The sequence below is a fragment of the Hippocampus comes genome, unplaced genomic scaffold (genome assembly GCF_001891065.2).
Source record: "Hippocampus comes isolate QL1 unplaced genomic scaffold, H_comes_QL1_v1.1 scaffold124, whole genome shotgun sequence".
Lineage (NCBI taxonomy): Eukaryota > Metazoa > Chordata > Actinopteri > Syngnathiformes > Syngnathidae > Hippocampus > Hippocampus comes.
The window spans coordinates 1,090,327-1,105,528 of record NW_017805075.1 but is presented as its reverse complement, the minus strand read 5'-3'; the positions used below and the strand labels follow the sequence as shown (position 1 = coordinate 1,105,528).

General features: G+C 44.1%; 1 protein-coding gene across 3 annotated transcripts in view; it reads left to right on the top strand.

Moving 5' to 3' along the window:
• Positions 1 to 10,829: 10,829 nt before the first annotated feature.
• Positions 10,830 to 15,202, top strand: part of nol4la (nucleolar protein 4-like a) — a 53,274-nt gene continuing 48,901 nt past the window's right edge. For 2 of the 3 annotated variants that reach the window (XM_019865220.1, XM_019865217.1), the window contains exon 1: positions 10,830 to 11,550. In XM_019865220.1, the coding sequence (XP_019720779.1) occupies positions 11,200 to 11,550 (351 nt within the window). In that variant the 5' untranslated portion in view covers positions 10,830 to 11,199. The remainder of the gene's footprint in view (positions 11,551 to 15,202) is intronic. The other variant, XM_019865218.1, reaches the window with a different exon arrangement.

Here is a 15,202-nt window from a genome sequence, read left to right as displayed (position 1 = left end):
ACACACACGCACGCCATGATGAGGAACAGCCCGACGTGGAAGCATGCGACGCACTTTGGCAACCTGTTAACTATCGTAGCTCACGTGTACCGTTTGAAAATGCTCCCGTCGGCCCTCCAGATTCCTATTCTTTGCCCATGCCCTCGGTGAATTGTACACCAAACAAACTCTGAAAGAGAATAATGATAACGCTAAAAGATACAGCGCAACAGCTCCGATCACAAGCTGTAATTGCAGACTGCTGAGCGCTAACAACTTCCGGTGACACAGTTCACCCGCCACCGTAGGTTAAACATTTAGCTGTTTGATTTTCTTTTACTTTTTTGATACTTATTGTGAAAATGACACTGATAGGATGATTAGGATGCAGTGTACATTAACACAAAAAATATATTGCTAACATGCACAAAGACACACAAATGGTTGTTTGTTTTTTTTGTCCTCTACAACCCTCGCGATCGACTTGGGACCAGGCCGCGAGCTACCGGTCGATCGCGATCGACGTAATGGGCACCCCTGCATTACATCATAGCATATGAGCTAAGTACCTGTCGTATGTAGTAGGCCTAGTCGTAGTTATAAGTATGAGTAGATATAGAATGTAATTTAGCGTGTGTCACAAAAATGAGTACGCCTTGCATATTTTGGAAATATTTTATTCCATCTTGTCATGGGACAACAATGAAGAAATGACACTTTGTTACAATGTAAAATATTCCGTGTACAGCTTGTATTAGAGTGCCATATTACTTGCAGTGTCTTTTAATTACAATGTCATTTACTATCCCTTCAAAAGACGCAGTGAGCAGGATTTTATTTTGACCTCTTTGTCAAGACATTTGTCATTTAGGTTTGGTGCAGATTTTGTAACAATTTGATCTTTGTTTTAGATTTTCCCTCTTTTTTGGGGAGGGTGGGGGAGGGATCAATGCATAATTTCAGAGTTTTTCTCATTTCTGCCATTTTCAGTCCCAGTTGGCTTAATTGGCAAATTGTTTCAATGTTTTTGTTCATGCTACGCGCAACGCATATCCTAAAGCTCAGAGAATGCGACTGTTTTGAGCCTTCTTGAATCACAATTTGACTTTGCCCCTCCAGTGTTGCTACAGAGCATGAAGGAGCCGTTTTTTTTCTACAGGGTTGTGCCTTTAGGCCATGTGTAAAACTTGAAATTGCTCTAAGATACTTGTGAGACTGAGGCAGTGCCCCCAAGACTTTTTTTAGCACCCATCATACTTCTTGATCGTCAAAGTGAGTGTTTGCTCTCCAAATGTTCATTTGCTGTTTTATTTAAAGGTGTACAAAATGAAGCAAACATCGCACTCAAATCGTTAGCACACTGTATAGAGTCTATACAGTGTGCTAACCCTGCACCACTGACACAAATGAAACAACATTCTGAAACAGGGTTGTTTGTGAAACATTCCAGGAGTACCATTTGCATTTTTATTCCTGCGGATGTAACCTATCCCCATCTATTTGCTGAAAAAAAAACCCACCTACAGTATTTGTGGTTTTGAGCACTGCCTGACTCTAAGTGCTACAAGGTGGTGCAAACGTCCTGTCTGTCCCAGTGAGTGCAGTGGTGCCTTGAGATAAGAGTGAAAAAAAACAATTCCATCTGGTTCAAGTCAGTGGTGGATCACTTGGCCTCCTGACCTGGAAGTAATTGCTTTGTGTCGTTATGTTGAAGCTGGAGGCGGAAGTCAAACTTATCATATTATGTATGTGAAGTTATCACCTTGAAACATGAGATTTATCACATTCAAACGTGAAAGTTGGCACACTAACAAAATTAAGCACATATGTCAAGTCACCAATATAATCCGTCTTTCTGCCCCACACACACACACACACACACACACACACACACACACACACACACACACACACACACACACACACACACATACACACACAGAACGGTGTTTCTCTCTCCATCTTGGGCTAACACAAATCTTGTCAGTCTGGAGCAGTGGCATTGAGCTCCACTGTTGACAGTCTGAACCTTACTGCCACATTATCGTCCATCTCCTTTCTTTCCGCTTTGCTCTCTTCATGATTAACCAGACTTACCACCCTCCATGCTCTGTTGTTTCCTGTTACTTGGTTACCAGTTGCCGCGATTTACTGGGCCGTTTGTGTTTCCATGGTGACCGTGCCAATTGTGTCGTCTCCTGATGGCCCGTAGCCACCCCGGCCGGCCGGGCCTTGACCCGCAGCTCGCCGGCCGTCTCTCCTCCCGGCGTCCGTGCCTCACGGTCCCACCGGGATGTCAGTGCGCGTTGGCGTCATCCACGCCGGTGCCCCTCGCTCACCGCGGCAGACTGGAAATCCGGCTTGCGGAGGGCCCGGGTTACGCTTGTCTGGGCAGACAAATTCAAATTCGAAAGAATAGACATTAAATGTGCACTTAGCTTGTGGCCTCTGCGCAGCTTCATTTGCTCTCACGTCGAGCACGACGTCAGTTCGGAACATTTGCAGAACGCCATCTCTTTGAAACATACTATCTACGGTAATGACCAACTCCAAAATGCAACAGTAGCACACTAGGTCGGAAAGTAAATGTATTGAATTTTAGCGATTGCTCAACTACACTTAATTTTACTGTACTGGATTAAAAAAAAAAAAAGTTGAAGCCACTGTAACATGCAGTTTGAACATTTAATTTAATGATTCTTTCAGATACCAAAAGAGGGAGCCATTATACGAGTGATACTATTACACATTTTGAGACCACTAATTCAACTTGTCCAAATCCCCGGATTCAGCCTCCCAACAGAAAATATTCTCCAATTTCTTCAGCCCACCATGAAGGCAGACTGATTTGTGGTGATGGGTAAATGAGGCCTCCTGTAGCATTGCAGCACATTCAGAAAACTGTATTGATGCTGTATCAACACTGTTACTCTGTTGCTTAATACGGACACCTGCTGGATCTGACACATCATTGCATTGTAGGTCGCTGAATATTATTGAGGTGTGCTTCTCTTATACTGTTATTTGTTGAAATCCATCCATCCATTTTCCGTTCTGCCTATCCTCACAAGGCTCACGGGGGGCGCGGGGGGGGGGGTGCTGGAGCCTATCCCAGCTGTCTTCGGGCAGCAGGCGGGGGACACCCTGAACTGGTTGCCAGCCAATCGCAGGGCACACAGAGACAAACAACCATCCACGTTGACACTCACACTCACAGCTAGGGACACTTTAGAGTGCTCAATTTGTTGAAATCAAAATGTATCAGTCAATAAATAATACATGTATTTGAGATAGAGAGGTTAAAAGATTCTTTTTATTTTGATTTTTTTTGTTTGTTTTTGGTGGGGGAGGGTTATAGTGTTTCAGCAGTCTGCCGATTTCTTTTTTTTCCCCTCTATCTTAAGAAAAGAAACCTCTCTCGTGGGGCATTGATGACGCTGGTCTGCCAAAAAATAGTGTAGAAAACCAACAGAGCTTCATTTGTACTACTTACTGTATCAAACACATTTTTGATGCAAAGCTTTCTGTTTGGCAAATCACGATGGCTCAGAAAACAATTCTGAATTGGCTTATCTAATGCATGGAATCTTGATGTCTAAAAATTAAATACCAAACTCCACACAGGGAGGCTGGAGCTGGAATTGAACCCTGTACTTCTGCATTGTGAAGTCAATGTGCTAACCACTGGACAACCAAGCCACCTACGCTTAAATATAGGAACGTAATAAAACAAACACATTCAATCAAATCGCACCGTAAAAAAATTGTATGAATACAAAAGTTTAAAATATTTTGTATTGTGGTATGTTTTTTTCCCAAAACCTATTTGTTTGAGATTACACAGATTTTCCAGGAAAAAAATAGTCTGAATTGGATGAAAAAAAAAAATCACTTCTTATGAGATGAGCACATTTTTTCAAGAAATTATATCATGAGACAATAAGATAACAGTGAGAATTTTAAGAATAAGGTCCAAATTCTGAGATAAAAGTGAGAATCTTGCCAACCTTGTTTTTTTCCTTCACTGGCCCTCATTCTCTTGCAGGTTTTTTTTTCAAATCACACAATTTTTCGGGGCATGAACGTAGAGGAAATGTGAACATCTTGCACGTGCTTTTGTGTGGGATGGGTCAGCAGACGGGACACAAAAGGGATGCAGTTTTCACTTCCACCTTGAGGAGGCAATAGTGGTCAGGTTGCATGAAATCACGCGGCGACATCAAGAAAGGGACAGGCGACGTCCACTTGTCATCCTTAGTGAGCCCGATTCCTCATCATGCACCGTCAGGGTGTGTGCCACGCATTGTCTTCACTTCAACACTCATGGCTTCACGTCACTCTGATTCTTTGCCCCCGTTTACTGGACCCTGATGCTGTGCAGTGTCCAGGTTCTCTCACAGAGGATGTGTGATGAATTAATATTTAAGCTAAATACGTAACCTATAGATGTGACTGTGACTAGGTTCTGCTAGAAACAAAACCTGTTCATTTTTGTGGGCTAAAACATCATTCGTCTGAAAAAAACCCATTTGCTCAATTACCTTTAAAGTGATTAAACTTGTTGCTACATTCGTCTTCGTTTTTGGCCCTTCACACACCAGCGCCCAACTTCCTCTTCTGGGTTCTTCACAACACGGAGGTCAGAGTTCATACAATTGTCAACGCAAGCCAGCTTTATTTTTATAACACATTTCATACACATGGCAGTTTTACGCAAGTTGTTTTTGTAATGTGAATGAGTACGTGGCTGACACAGTGGGTGACTGGTTAGCGTATCTTCCTCACAGTGCAGAAGTCGAAGCTTTGACTTCCGGCCCCGGCCTTCCTGTGTTGAGTTTGTCTGTTGTCCCCGTTACTGTGTGGGTTTCCTCCGGGTACACTGGTTTACTCCAACATCCATCCATCCATCCATCCATCCATCCATCCATCCATCCATCCATCCATCCATCCATCCATCCATCCATCCATCCATTTTCAACACCGCTTATCCTGTCATGCTTGCGGGAAGTTGCTGGAGCATATCCCAGCTGACTTGAGGCGGAAGGCAGACTACATACTGAACTGGTCATTGCTCACTTGCAGGGCACACACCATTCAGACACACATCCACACCATCACAGAGTGGGAACCGAGCCCACGCTGCCCACACATAAGTCAGACTAGTCTACCAGAACACCATCAGCGACCAAGATATATACCTCTTTATTTATATATTGCTTTCACAACAGCTGCAGCTGTGACAAAGCGCTGTCCAGAACATCCAGCCAATCGCAGGGCACATATAGACAAACAACCATTTGTGCTCACGATCACACCTATCGGGACAATTTGGAGTGCCCAATCAACATGCCATGCATGTTTTTGGAATGTGGGAGGAAACTGCAGTTGAGTACCGCTTTTAACATAAAATAACATTGATACAACAGAACAATTTAAAATAATCAAGTCTACTGGAGGCAAAAATAATGATATGTTTCTCTTTGGAGCATGCAACTCTTCATTCTGGATACCAGTATGTTTGTTAAAGGCTGTTTCAGTGATTGATTTGCCTTGGTTGGTGAAAGTCAGGTCTGAGTGTATCAGTACCCCAAGATTTCGGACTTGGTCTTGTGATTCCAATTGTTTTTTAAGCACAATCCTTTTTTGCATCTGATTTGTTTTGGTTAATCCAGTTTTTAATTTGCTCTCGAGCAGGGATGCCCAACCTTTTTTGACCGAAGATGTGTACTTTTCAAGGAAACCAACCGGCGCGATCAACCGTTACCGCATGTGCACACATACACACGTGCACGCATGTGGATCCATGCACATGCGCGCATACGCATGCACGCCTTGATAAGCAACAGCCCCTAAGATGAACGAAACAGGAAAATAAAGTAGATACAAGAGTTTGTGAGTTTGTGAAAAGAAATACACCGCCTATCTTAGTGGGAGACCTGACGTAGAGAAATGGGATGCACTTTTGCAGCGTGTTAACTGCATGAACATCACTATCGTAGCTCACGTTTACCGTTTCAAAATACTTCTACTGGCACTCCATATTCCCATCAGTGAATTGCAGATGAACCAAACCGAATGAGAAAAAAACAAAAAACAAACAAAAAAACATATCGCAACAGCTCTGATCACAAGTTGCAGTTAGAGACTGCTGACGGCTAACAACTTCCGGTGATGGCGGTCATGAGCCACTGTACGTTAAATGTAACTAATTTTAAAATTTTATTTCATTCTTTCAAAACTTTTTTGTGTGAGTGAAACTGATAGAATGCTTAGGGTGCAGTGTCCACTAACACAAAAAATCTAGAATAATAAAAACATGCACAAAGACACATAAAACTTTTTTTTTACCCTACACCCTCTGTGACCAACTTGGGACCAGTCCGTAGGCTACCGGTCGATCGTGATCGACGTATTGGGCACCCTTGCTCAAGCGAACCAGATTACGTATCAATTGAACTGCTGTCATTTGTGGACACTAATAACTATCGTTGCGTAAATGACCAACTCAGGTAACATCTAAGAAGTGGGTGTCCGTAAGGTAAGTGGATGTGAATAGGAAATTAGCCAGCAAATGAGCTTTAACCCTGGAGAACCCGAGAACCCTTTTCTTCTTTGGAAAATGATGAATTATACATTAAATGACTGCTATATGTTCACCGAACACCAAAATATATGTTTTTTTTAAATATTTAATGCTTTAATCCTATTTTAGGATTAGGGCCAAATTTGACCCTTCGGGATTTAAGAGTAGCATTTGAGTAGAAGAATTTATAGGGGCCAAATAAGACCCCGTGGGTTCTTTTAAATAACATTTATGAATTATGAAACCTCCCACGGTGTCATCATGGACGCTTTTTTTTTTTTTGTGCGGGGGTGAGGGGGACGGACTGGTGAAATGTAAGGACGGAAGCGCATTAAAACGACGAGGATGGACAGGGATGGAGGATGATTATTTTATGAATAAGGACGGACGATTACGGACGGGTGCCCAGGTCGCGGACGGAGGATGGATGACATACCATCAAAATAGGGTAAAGTGACCATCTCTGCATAAGCAGATTGAACCAAAGTGGTCCAAGGACTGACCCTTGAGGGACCCCAAATGTCATAGCTGTTTAACCATATTCAAAATGTCCAATGGTCACAAAATAACTCCTTTCATTTTAGTAAGACTGTTCCATTTAATCCATCCAGCCATCAATTTCCAAACTGCTTATTCTCACGAGGTTTGGGTGTGTGCTGGAGACAATCCCAGCAGTCTTACGGCGGTAGTTGGGGTACAGCCCAAACTGATTGCCAGCCAATCGCAGGGCACACATAGGCGAATCACCATCCACACTAACACTCACATCTGTGGATAATTTTGAGTGTCAAGTTTAGTTGTGTCCTTACAGTGATGTTAAGCTAATGTTTTTCATTAAACTGCTCAACAACCTTTTACATTTTTTTTTTTAATTAGAGAAGCAAGTACACTTTTCAAGATATATTTTGGCTGCGTCCAAATCTGCCGTCGTTTTTTTCTCAGGTTTTCATAATAACAATAATAATATAATGACAATAATATTATATGTAATATAGTAATGTATTTATTTAGTCATATTCATGAATTAAGGATTACCGTCAGCAACAGGTGGATTGTTTTTCTGAAACATCATTGCTATAAAATACAAAGCATGGTCAAAACCATATAAATCAGCGTCAAAAACATGTTTATGGATGCATAAACCAATCTCTGATTAACATTTTCTATTGACCAGTGTTACCTTTGATGGGACAGTCACCCCTGCAAACATGGGGGTCGCATGTGTCCATGCATTGCCTTTGATGGGAACATCACCACTGCCGACATGGCCGCCACATTGACGTATGTTTTAGCCTGCTCTCGTCTACCATCCATGACGAGAGCAGCACAACCTAGAAAAATGTGACCAGTCAGTCTGTCGATGGAGCCACAGCGCCGTTTACTGGCACTTTGGCAAATAGTGGCCAATTGCAGCCAATTCTGGAACTAACAGGTGTTGCCAAATGTTTGTCCATATCCAAATGTGGCCCATGTGTTCTTCTTGCACGTAATTTTGGGGGATGAGTTGCTGCTTGCCTCTTCAGCACACACAATGGTCAAAAATAAATGCAGATTAGCGCAAAACAGAGCTGCACTGATATGTGGTACGCGGGACAGGAGTCAATTGACTCAATAAAATGATGATAGATCATCCTTGCAAAAATCAGGCTTGAAATGCCCCCCGCCCTCCAACCTATGGACAACCTATTGGGCCAGGCCAGTTTCGACAAAAAAAAAAAAAAGTCTCCTGGACATCAAATGATGAAATGGAATGAAATGGCTTGCACAGGTTTTGGCCAATCACCACATGCACACGCATCAAAGAGCTAGTGCTGTATTTGACGTCTGCCGGTGGTTCCACTGTCCAGGGTGGGGCTTTTTGTCCAGTGTTCCATTTTGTGAGCGCGGATGGAGCCACGAGAACGGGCCATCCCACACACCCTTTGCACGGGCAGAGACTCTGCTGAGCTGCTGTCATGGCAACAGCAGCAGTCACTGCCGCCAGCTTGGGCCTGTAATGTACAGGCCAGGGGGAGTCACACACAGGAGCCTAAATGTACAAACAAGACCCCCGATGAGGAGAAAAACAGTCAGACCATGCGGGATGCTTCCTCCTCACATATAGACTAATATATGGGTCATGAATTGATCATAGTGCAGACACTTGCCATTTTTTTTCAATACAGCAATTTTTCTTCATGCACTTGAGGTAAATACACTCAATTCATGGCAGTCCAGTGCAAACATCATCTGAACAACATTTCTTTCACTTGTGTGGGAAAAATCATGAACGATAATGACTTCAAGTTTGCCACAGCTTTGTTGATTTAACCTGCACTGACTTTCGCAAATGGTGATGGGCCAGTGAAATACACTTCTTGCATAACGGTAAGGACAAAAGTGCAGCTTTATTTAAAAAATAAAAATAAATGTGTACATTGCTCTTCAAACTCTGCAGATAAATGTGCATAAATTGAAATCCATTCCACTGTTGTCTTTATTTGTCCGTAGTAACGGTTCAGACATGAAATTATTCTGACACAAAGACAAATTCATAATAGCTCAGAATTAACAGCATCTATTTTGCTGTCTGCTTTTGTGGGACTACAAAATTGCTGCCAGTTGCTTGCACTTTTGATCACTGATCCCTCTGGTGTATTGCAACAACAACATGAGGCTCTCTCTTAGTGGCATAAGTTGTGAGTACGGCTTGAGTGACTTTTGAAAAGAAGCGACAACAAAAAAAGCAACTCTTAAGGCCCGAACGCACATTTGTGTTAGTTTTCATGGGTAGGGCATACTCAGCAATAGGAGAAAGAGCCAAAAGATGCAAAAAAGAAATTGACATCTTTAGAAAACATGTGGTGAAATGTGACATTTCTTTTGGGACACATCGTGGTAAAGCTATTTTGGCATGAAGCGTGTGAAAAATATTACTTGAGATTACATTTTTCACTCCTGGAAACAACTATTACCTTTTGAATGATTACAACTGCACACATACTGATATCAATTTCATTAGTTGATTTACAGTAATTGATTTGTGAATTTGAAGAAAATACACTGAGGTATGTCTTCACTGTTTTTTATCAAATACGAACATGAGCCACGCATGCCATGCAATTTCATGTGCCGGACAAGTGCTGGCATTTAGCACTTAAAGCAGTGTGTCCACTTTGTCCAAAGTTTTTGTTTTGTCCACTCATTCAACAATAAATCGAATAAAATACATTTACTCACATTGATTGGCCGTTACTCATGTAGTTAAATGAATGTGAAATAACTGATTTGCATGAAAAAAAAACATTCGTCCAAAATATTTGCAGTTTTTGGGGACACTTGGATGACAACAGATTTTTTTCCTGCCTGAAGTGAAAGTAACATCATGCTTTTTTTTTTTTTGCATCCCAGATGTTGCAATTTGGTGAATTTCAAGAATCCCCCTCTGCTTTTCTCTCCTTCAGTTTGCTGTTTGAATTGTAAGCGTCCATTCAAGCTCGTACCATATTACGTATTGCGATAAAACAAAGGACCTCATGCATGCTTTGGACAACAACGGGACAGTTGACTCAGCCAGCAGCAACCCCCCCCCCCCCACCCTCCCGCAGGTGAGTGTGTTAAAAAAGAAAAAAATAGAAAAAAAAACCCCAAAAACAATAAAATAAAAAGTGTTCTCGTCCTTAATCGGACATTGTCTTGAATTCGTGCAGGGACTGACAATACACACGAGATTCGCTTGCGGGACGCCAACGCAAAAAGGCGTAGACGGGAAAACGAAGTCGGCAGTATTTCTTTCACTTCTTGTTCCTCTTTGAATTGCAGCGGAATTGCAAAGGCCCGTCTTGCAATCAGACAAAGAAGCCGTCCTCACTCATGCTTTGTTGCGCAACGGGACGGTTAAAGCCGACCCCTCCGTCTGCAAAAGTGTTCTTGTCCTGCAGCCGTACGTCGTGGGCGCCTTGCACGGATGTGGCGGGATAGGTTCTGTAATGCACGTGCACATTTCGGTTCGCTGGGGGGACGACAAGGGGAAAAGGCGTGGGTGCCATTCAAACAGGTGTGAGGAGGAGCGGTAGGCGCACGACGTGAGCAGCCTTCTGCAGGTCGAGACTAAGCCCACGTCACCCCCCCCCCTCCCCCCCAGGTCAGATTCGGATGGATAGGTCGATAGCAAGTGAAAGGGACATGTTGCTTCTTTTGTCTCCTCTGAGCTCAAGAAGAAGGTGTTACGCACAGGTGGGAGATGACCGCCCCGGAGCAGGACGCCCCGTCCCACCCCGTCCCCCACCCTTACACTCCCTCCCACCCACACTCCCTCCCTCGCACTCTGCTCCTCAGCTAGTGATTTGAGGAAGTGACATTTTATCCGCTGCGGTCGGGACAGCCGCTGCAAACAGGTGTGCTGTCGTCCGTCCGGCCGGCCTGGGTCACTCGCGCGCAACCAAACCGCGTCCCGGAACACGAACCGATCCACATCGGACGTGGGACGGCAGCGGCGGCGGCGGCGGCGGCGGCGGCTGCGGGGCGGGAGGGGGGAGGAGGAAGCCGCTCAAGTGTGCTCTTTATTAGCCGGGCTGTTGGATCCAGACGTGGAAGAGGAGAGAGAGAGAGCGAGAGGGAGAGAGAAAGGGAGCGAGAAGGGGGAGCGAGGGCGAGCAATGGCAACGAAGAAGGCGGCGTGCGTGGATGCTCCCAAAAGGAGCCGGAGCCGGAGTCCGGTCGCGTTGGAGGCGGAGATGTTCACTGAATTTCAGGACTGGTGCCTCCGCACTTACGGAGACTCTGGCAAAACAAAGACCGTCACCCGGCGGAAATACAACAAAATCATGCAAACCTTGTTGCAAAACGACGAGTCGGACGGCGTGTACGTGGACAACAGCCACATTAACGCCAAATTCAAATTCTGGGTCAAGTCCAAAGGATTTCAGGTGGGGACCAACGTTTTGGGAGAGCACAACAAGAAAGGAGCTCCGGGGAAGCCCGTGCTGTACGTCCCGGTCAAGTCAACGGTAAAGTCTGATCGTGTGCGTGTGCGCGCGTGGCGTCTGCGAGCTGTCCCGTTGCCGTCAGCAACTTGTCTTCATTTCAAAGCTTCCACAAAAGGAAAAAAAAAACGCCAACATTTCGCGGTCCCATCTCCACCCCGAGCGATAACGCTCCACTTTGTCCGTGCATGCACATCCCAACGCGAGCGGCCCCGTGCACTCTCATCCCTGCTGCCATAGCAACGCCGCTGCCTGCCGGCGGTGGCGATGCTGAGAGGCTGTTGTGCAGCCGTGACGGCGAGAAGCCCCACCAACATTGACAATGTGCGGCATTATACACTTTCGCACCGGACCCTGCACGACTCTCGCGGTGCAGTTAGGACTCTCATGGGTGCCCCTTTAGAGGGGAATAAAGAGGAAGTGTGTGTGTGTGTGTGTGTGTGTGTGTGTGTGTGTGTCTCTTTTGGGTGAGTGGGGGGTGTGGGGGGGGGGGGGTAGAATCACCTGCTGATTGAGGGGGGAGGTGCTCACGACACGCGCCCTCCCTGCCCCATCTAAAACAACAAACGCGTACATCCCATCTTATGTTTTCATGTGAATGTGGCGTTTTGAGTCGAACTGCGGGTGCAGACCGTGTTGGCCGAGTGTCACTTTTCATTGTCCTGGCCAAAATGCGGGTTGACTCGCACTCTCACAGGCGCTCGTTGCTCTGGCAACACCTGTGTGCTCCACCGGCACCGGCATCTGCCGCATTTTGTTGTCGATGGCATGTCACAAGTGGGAGGGGACACGTAGATTGGGGGTAATTGGTGCCCATCCACATGCGGGCCTACCAATGAAACAAAAGGGGCAGAGAGTGTCACTTGTTCGTGCCCGATGACGTGACGTGTAAAAGTAAAAGTCAGGTGTTACATGTCTCCCTGCACCTCGGGGTTAAAGGAGTCATGTCATGTTTGTGCCAATACAAGTGGTGCATGTACAGGCCCCCATCCATTTTAAATGCGCCTTCTGGGAATCATCCTGCTCATGTTGTTGACAAACTAGAGGACATAATGGTGCAACTTAGGGAGGAAATGAGTGGATTCTGATGGAGTATTAGACTCTTCCACAGGTGCTCCACCTGTGTGAATGCACATTTTCCACGTGGGCCAGGCGAGCGCCTTTGGAAGCTTATTCATCTCGTCTCGGGGCTGTATTATGTTCCTCTGTGGACAAGAGGGCAGGTGGAAAGCGTCGAGTGTATTGGCTGCCTTTTGTGTGCAGCTTTCTTTTGATGAAACTTCCTCCAGTCGTCTTTATTGGGACAAATCTCCCTCAAATCTCACCCGGTGTTTCCTAACCTTTGTTGAGCCAAAGCACAAAGTTCACATCTGGGGAAAAAATGTTCCAAAAAGTGGACACGCAAGTTCATTATGTGCCTCTAAATGGTTTTCGATGTTGTCACTATACACCGCTGGTATTGAGAGACAAACAAAGATATACAGTGATGCCTTGTGATATGACTTTCATTTGTTCTGTGATCACGCTCGTACCTCAAAACACTCATATATGAAATCATCCCTTGCCATTGAAATGAATGGAAAGGCCATTAATCTGTTCTAACCTCCCCCTAAAAAAACAAACTAAATGTTTTTAAGAAGGAAAAAATAGCATTCCATTATACTTCATCAAAAATAAAGTGATAACACAATGAAATACAATGTAAAGAATTCTGCAGTGTCGGCATCATTCATACTGCAATTCACGGTGCGGTTCCATCTGATATGCTCCCCTTCACCGTTGGGGGGCAGCATAATTTGGTCATGCTGACACAAAATGAATAATCAACTTGTTTTACTACACCATTGCCAAACTCAAGGCCCGGGGGCCAGATCTGGCGCACCACATCATTTGATGTGGCCCACAAAAGCAAATCAAGCAGATCAACTTCCATGAATATTGTTCAAATCTGGACCAAAATTTCAAATTGTCAAATGAAATGACTAACAACGTTGAGATATTGCAAGCATTTTCCTACTACGTTGTTACAGTAACTTGAACAATAGTTGAACAAACTATTTGTAGTAACATGAGAAGATGATTAAACATCTATATGGTTTCAGTCATAACAGTCCACCGTGGAAAACACTAACTACAATGTGGCCCACGACAAAAATGTGCTTGACACCCTTGTTCTAATCGCATGAGTAATTTATTTTTCTGAATAAAGAATATATGCTTACGAGTATTGCTACATCATCTATCTATGTGTGTTGCTAGGGCTGCACAATTATGGCCAGTGTTAATCAATTTTTTTTCAAAAATCATGTCACCACTATTATTTTTCACAGTTATTCATTATGTCAGGGAAAACATTTGTGCATTCATTGCACTACTTTTCAAAAAAAAAAAAAAAACGGCTGTCTGTGCAGCATGGGACTTTCAAAGAAATGGATTAGCATTTTAGAATAAATTGTAAATAAAAAAATGAAATTTACATCGGGCTAAATGAATGTTAATATTTTGTTTGACTTCACATGCTCTTAATCCAAAACGAGTTCAAACAACAAATGTCTATCCCTTTCAGGGCACGAGCTTCTCATCTCCAATTTTTTGCTGTACTTTCTTCTCTTGACATTACTCCTCATTAGTCCTCTGAAGTGACTTTTGGCTCCCACTTCGGGGAGCGTCCAACTTGTTAATTTCGGCAGTTCAAGGAAGCCTTAATCATGCCTTCACCTCCGGCTGGTTGGCTGACCACTGTTTGAGAAAGTGCTCGGTTAAAATGCGGCAGAGTTTGCATTTTATATGCAAATGTTGACAAGGATCACGTTAATTCAATCATATCTGCCAAAATCATGATAACGATCAAAATTTGATGAATTGTACAGCCCTATGTGTTGCTCCATCGTTTGTGATTTCCTCATTCGATTATTCATTGCTGAAAGAGTCCTAAAACCACAATTATTGACGCTAATTGTTTAGCACGTCAGTGGCATTTTCCATTATACTGTATGTTAACATGAAGCTAGCAGGCCATTCTCTTCCTCATTCTTTGTTTTCCGTTTAGTTTTTGAGTAAAAATAAACTGGGAGTAGCAGTAAAACTCTTGAACCCTCTTTTGTGATGAAAGGTTCATGATTTACCAAGTTAATTGTGAGGTAAGTTAAGTTGAGTTCACTGCCACTATACGGTGCTCAAGTCTGCGCTTTCAGGTCAAAGCACAAAAATCTCGTCGTAATGACGGCTCGGATCTTGGAAAGCGGAGTTACTGATATCTCACTCATTTTTGGAAGCAACACATCTGATGACCACTTATGGTGCAACAGTTTTGAACCACAGAAGATCTTACAGAACTTAAAGTGTTTTATGCACCGAGACGTGTGTACACACTTTGGAGCGAATACCGTATGAGGGGTTGGTGGGTGGGGGTTTGTCTGACTCAGCAGCTCTTGGGAAACGGAAGAACGAACCATAACATTAGGAACCAGGAGCTACGTCTCCTGATGAGTCAAAAGAAACAACTCATGGAATTGCGTTGTATGCATTTGCCTTCTGAAGTATTCCAAGGCAAATTTGTTTGGCATTCCATTGGCGTTTGGGCTTTGTCGCAGATACGCCAGCGTGAAAGTGACGCACACGCATACGTGGTTCATGGTCACAGGCCCACGTCCTCGCTGGGGCTGGGGGTGGGGGG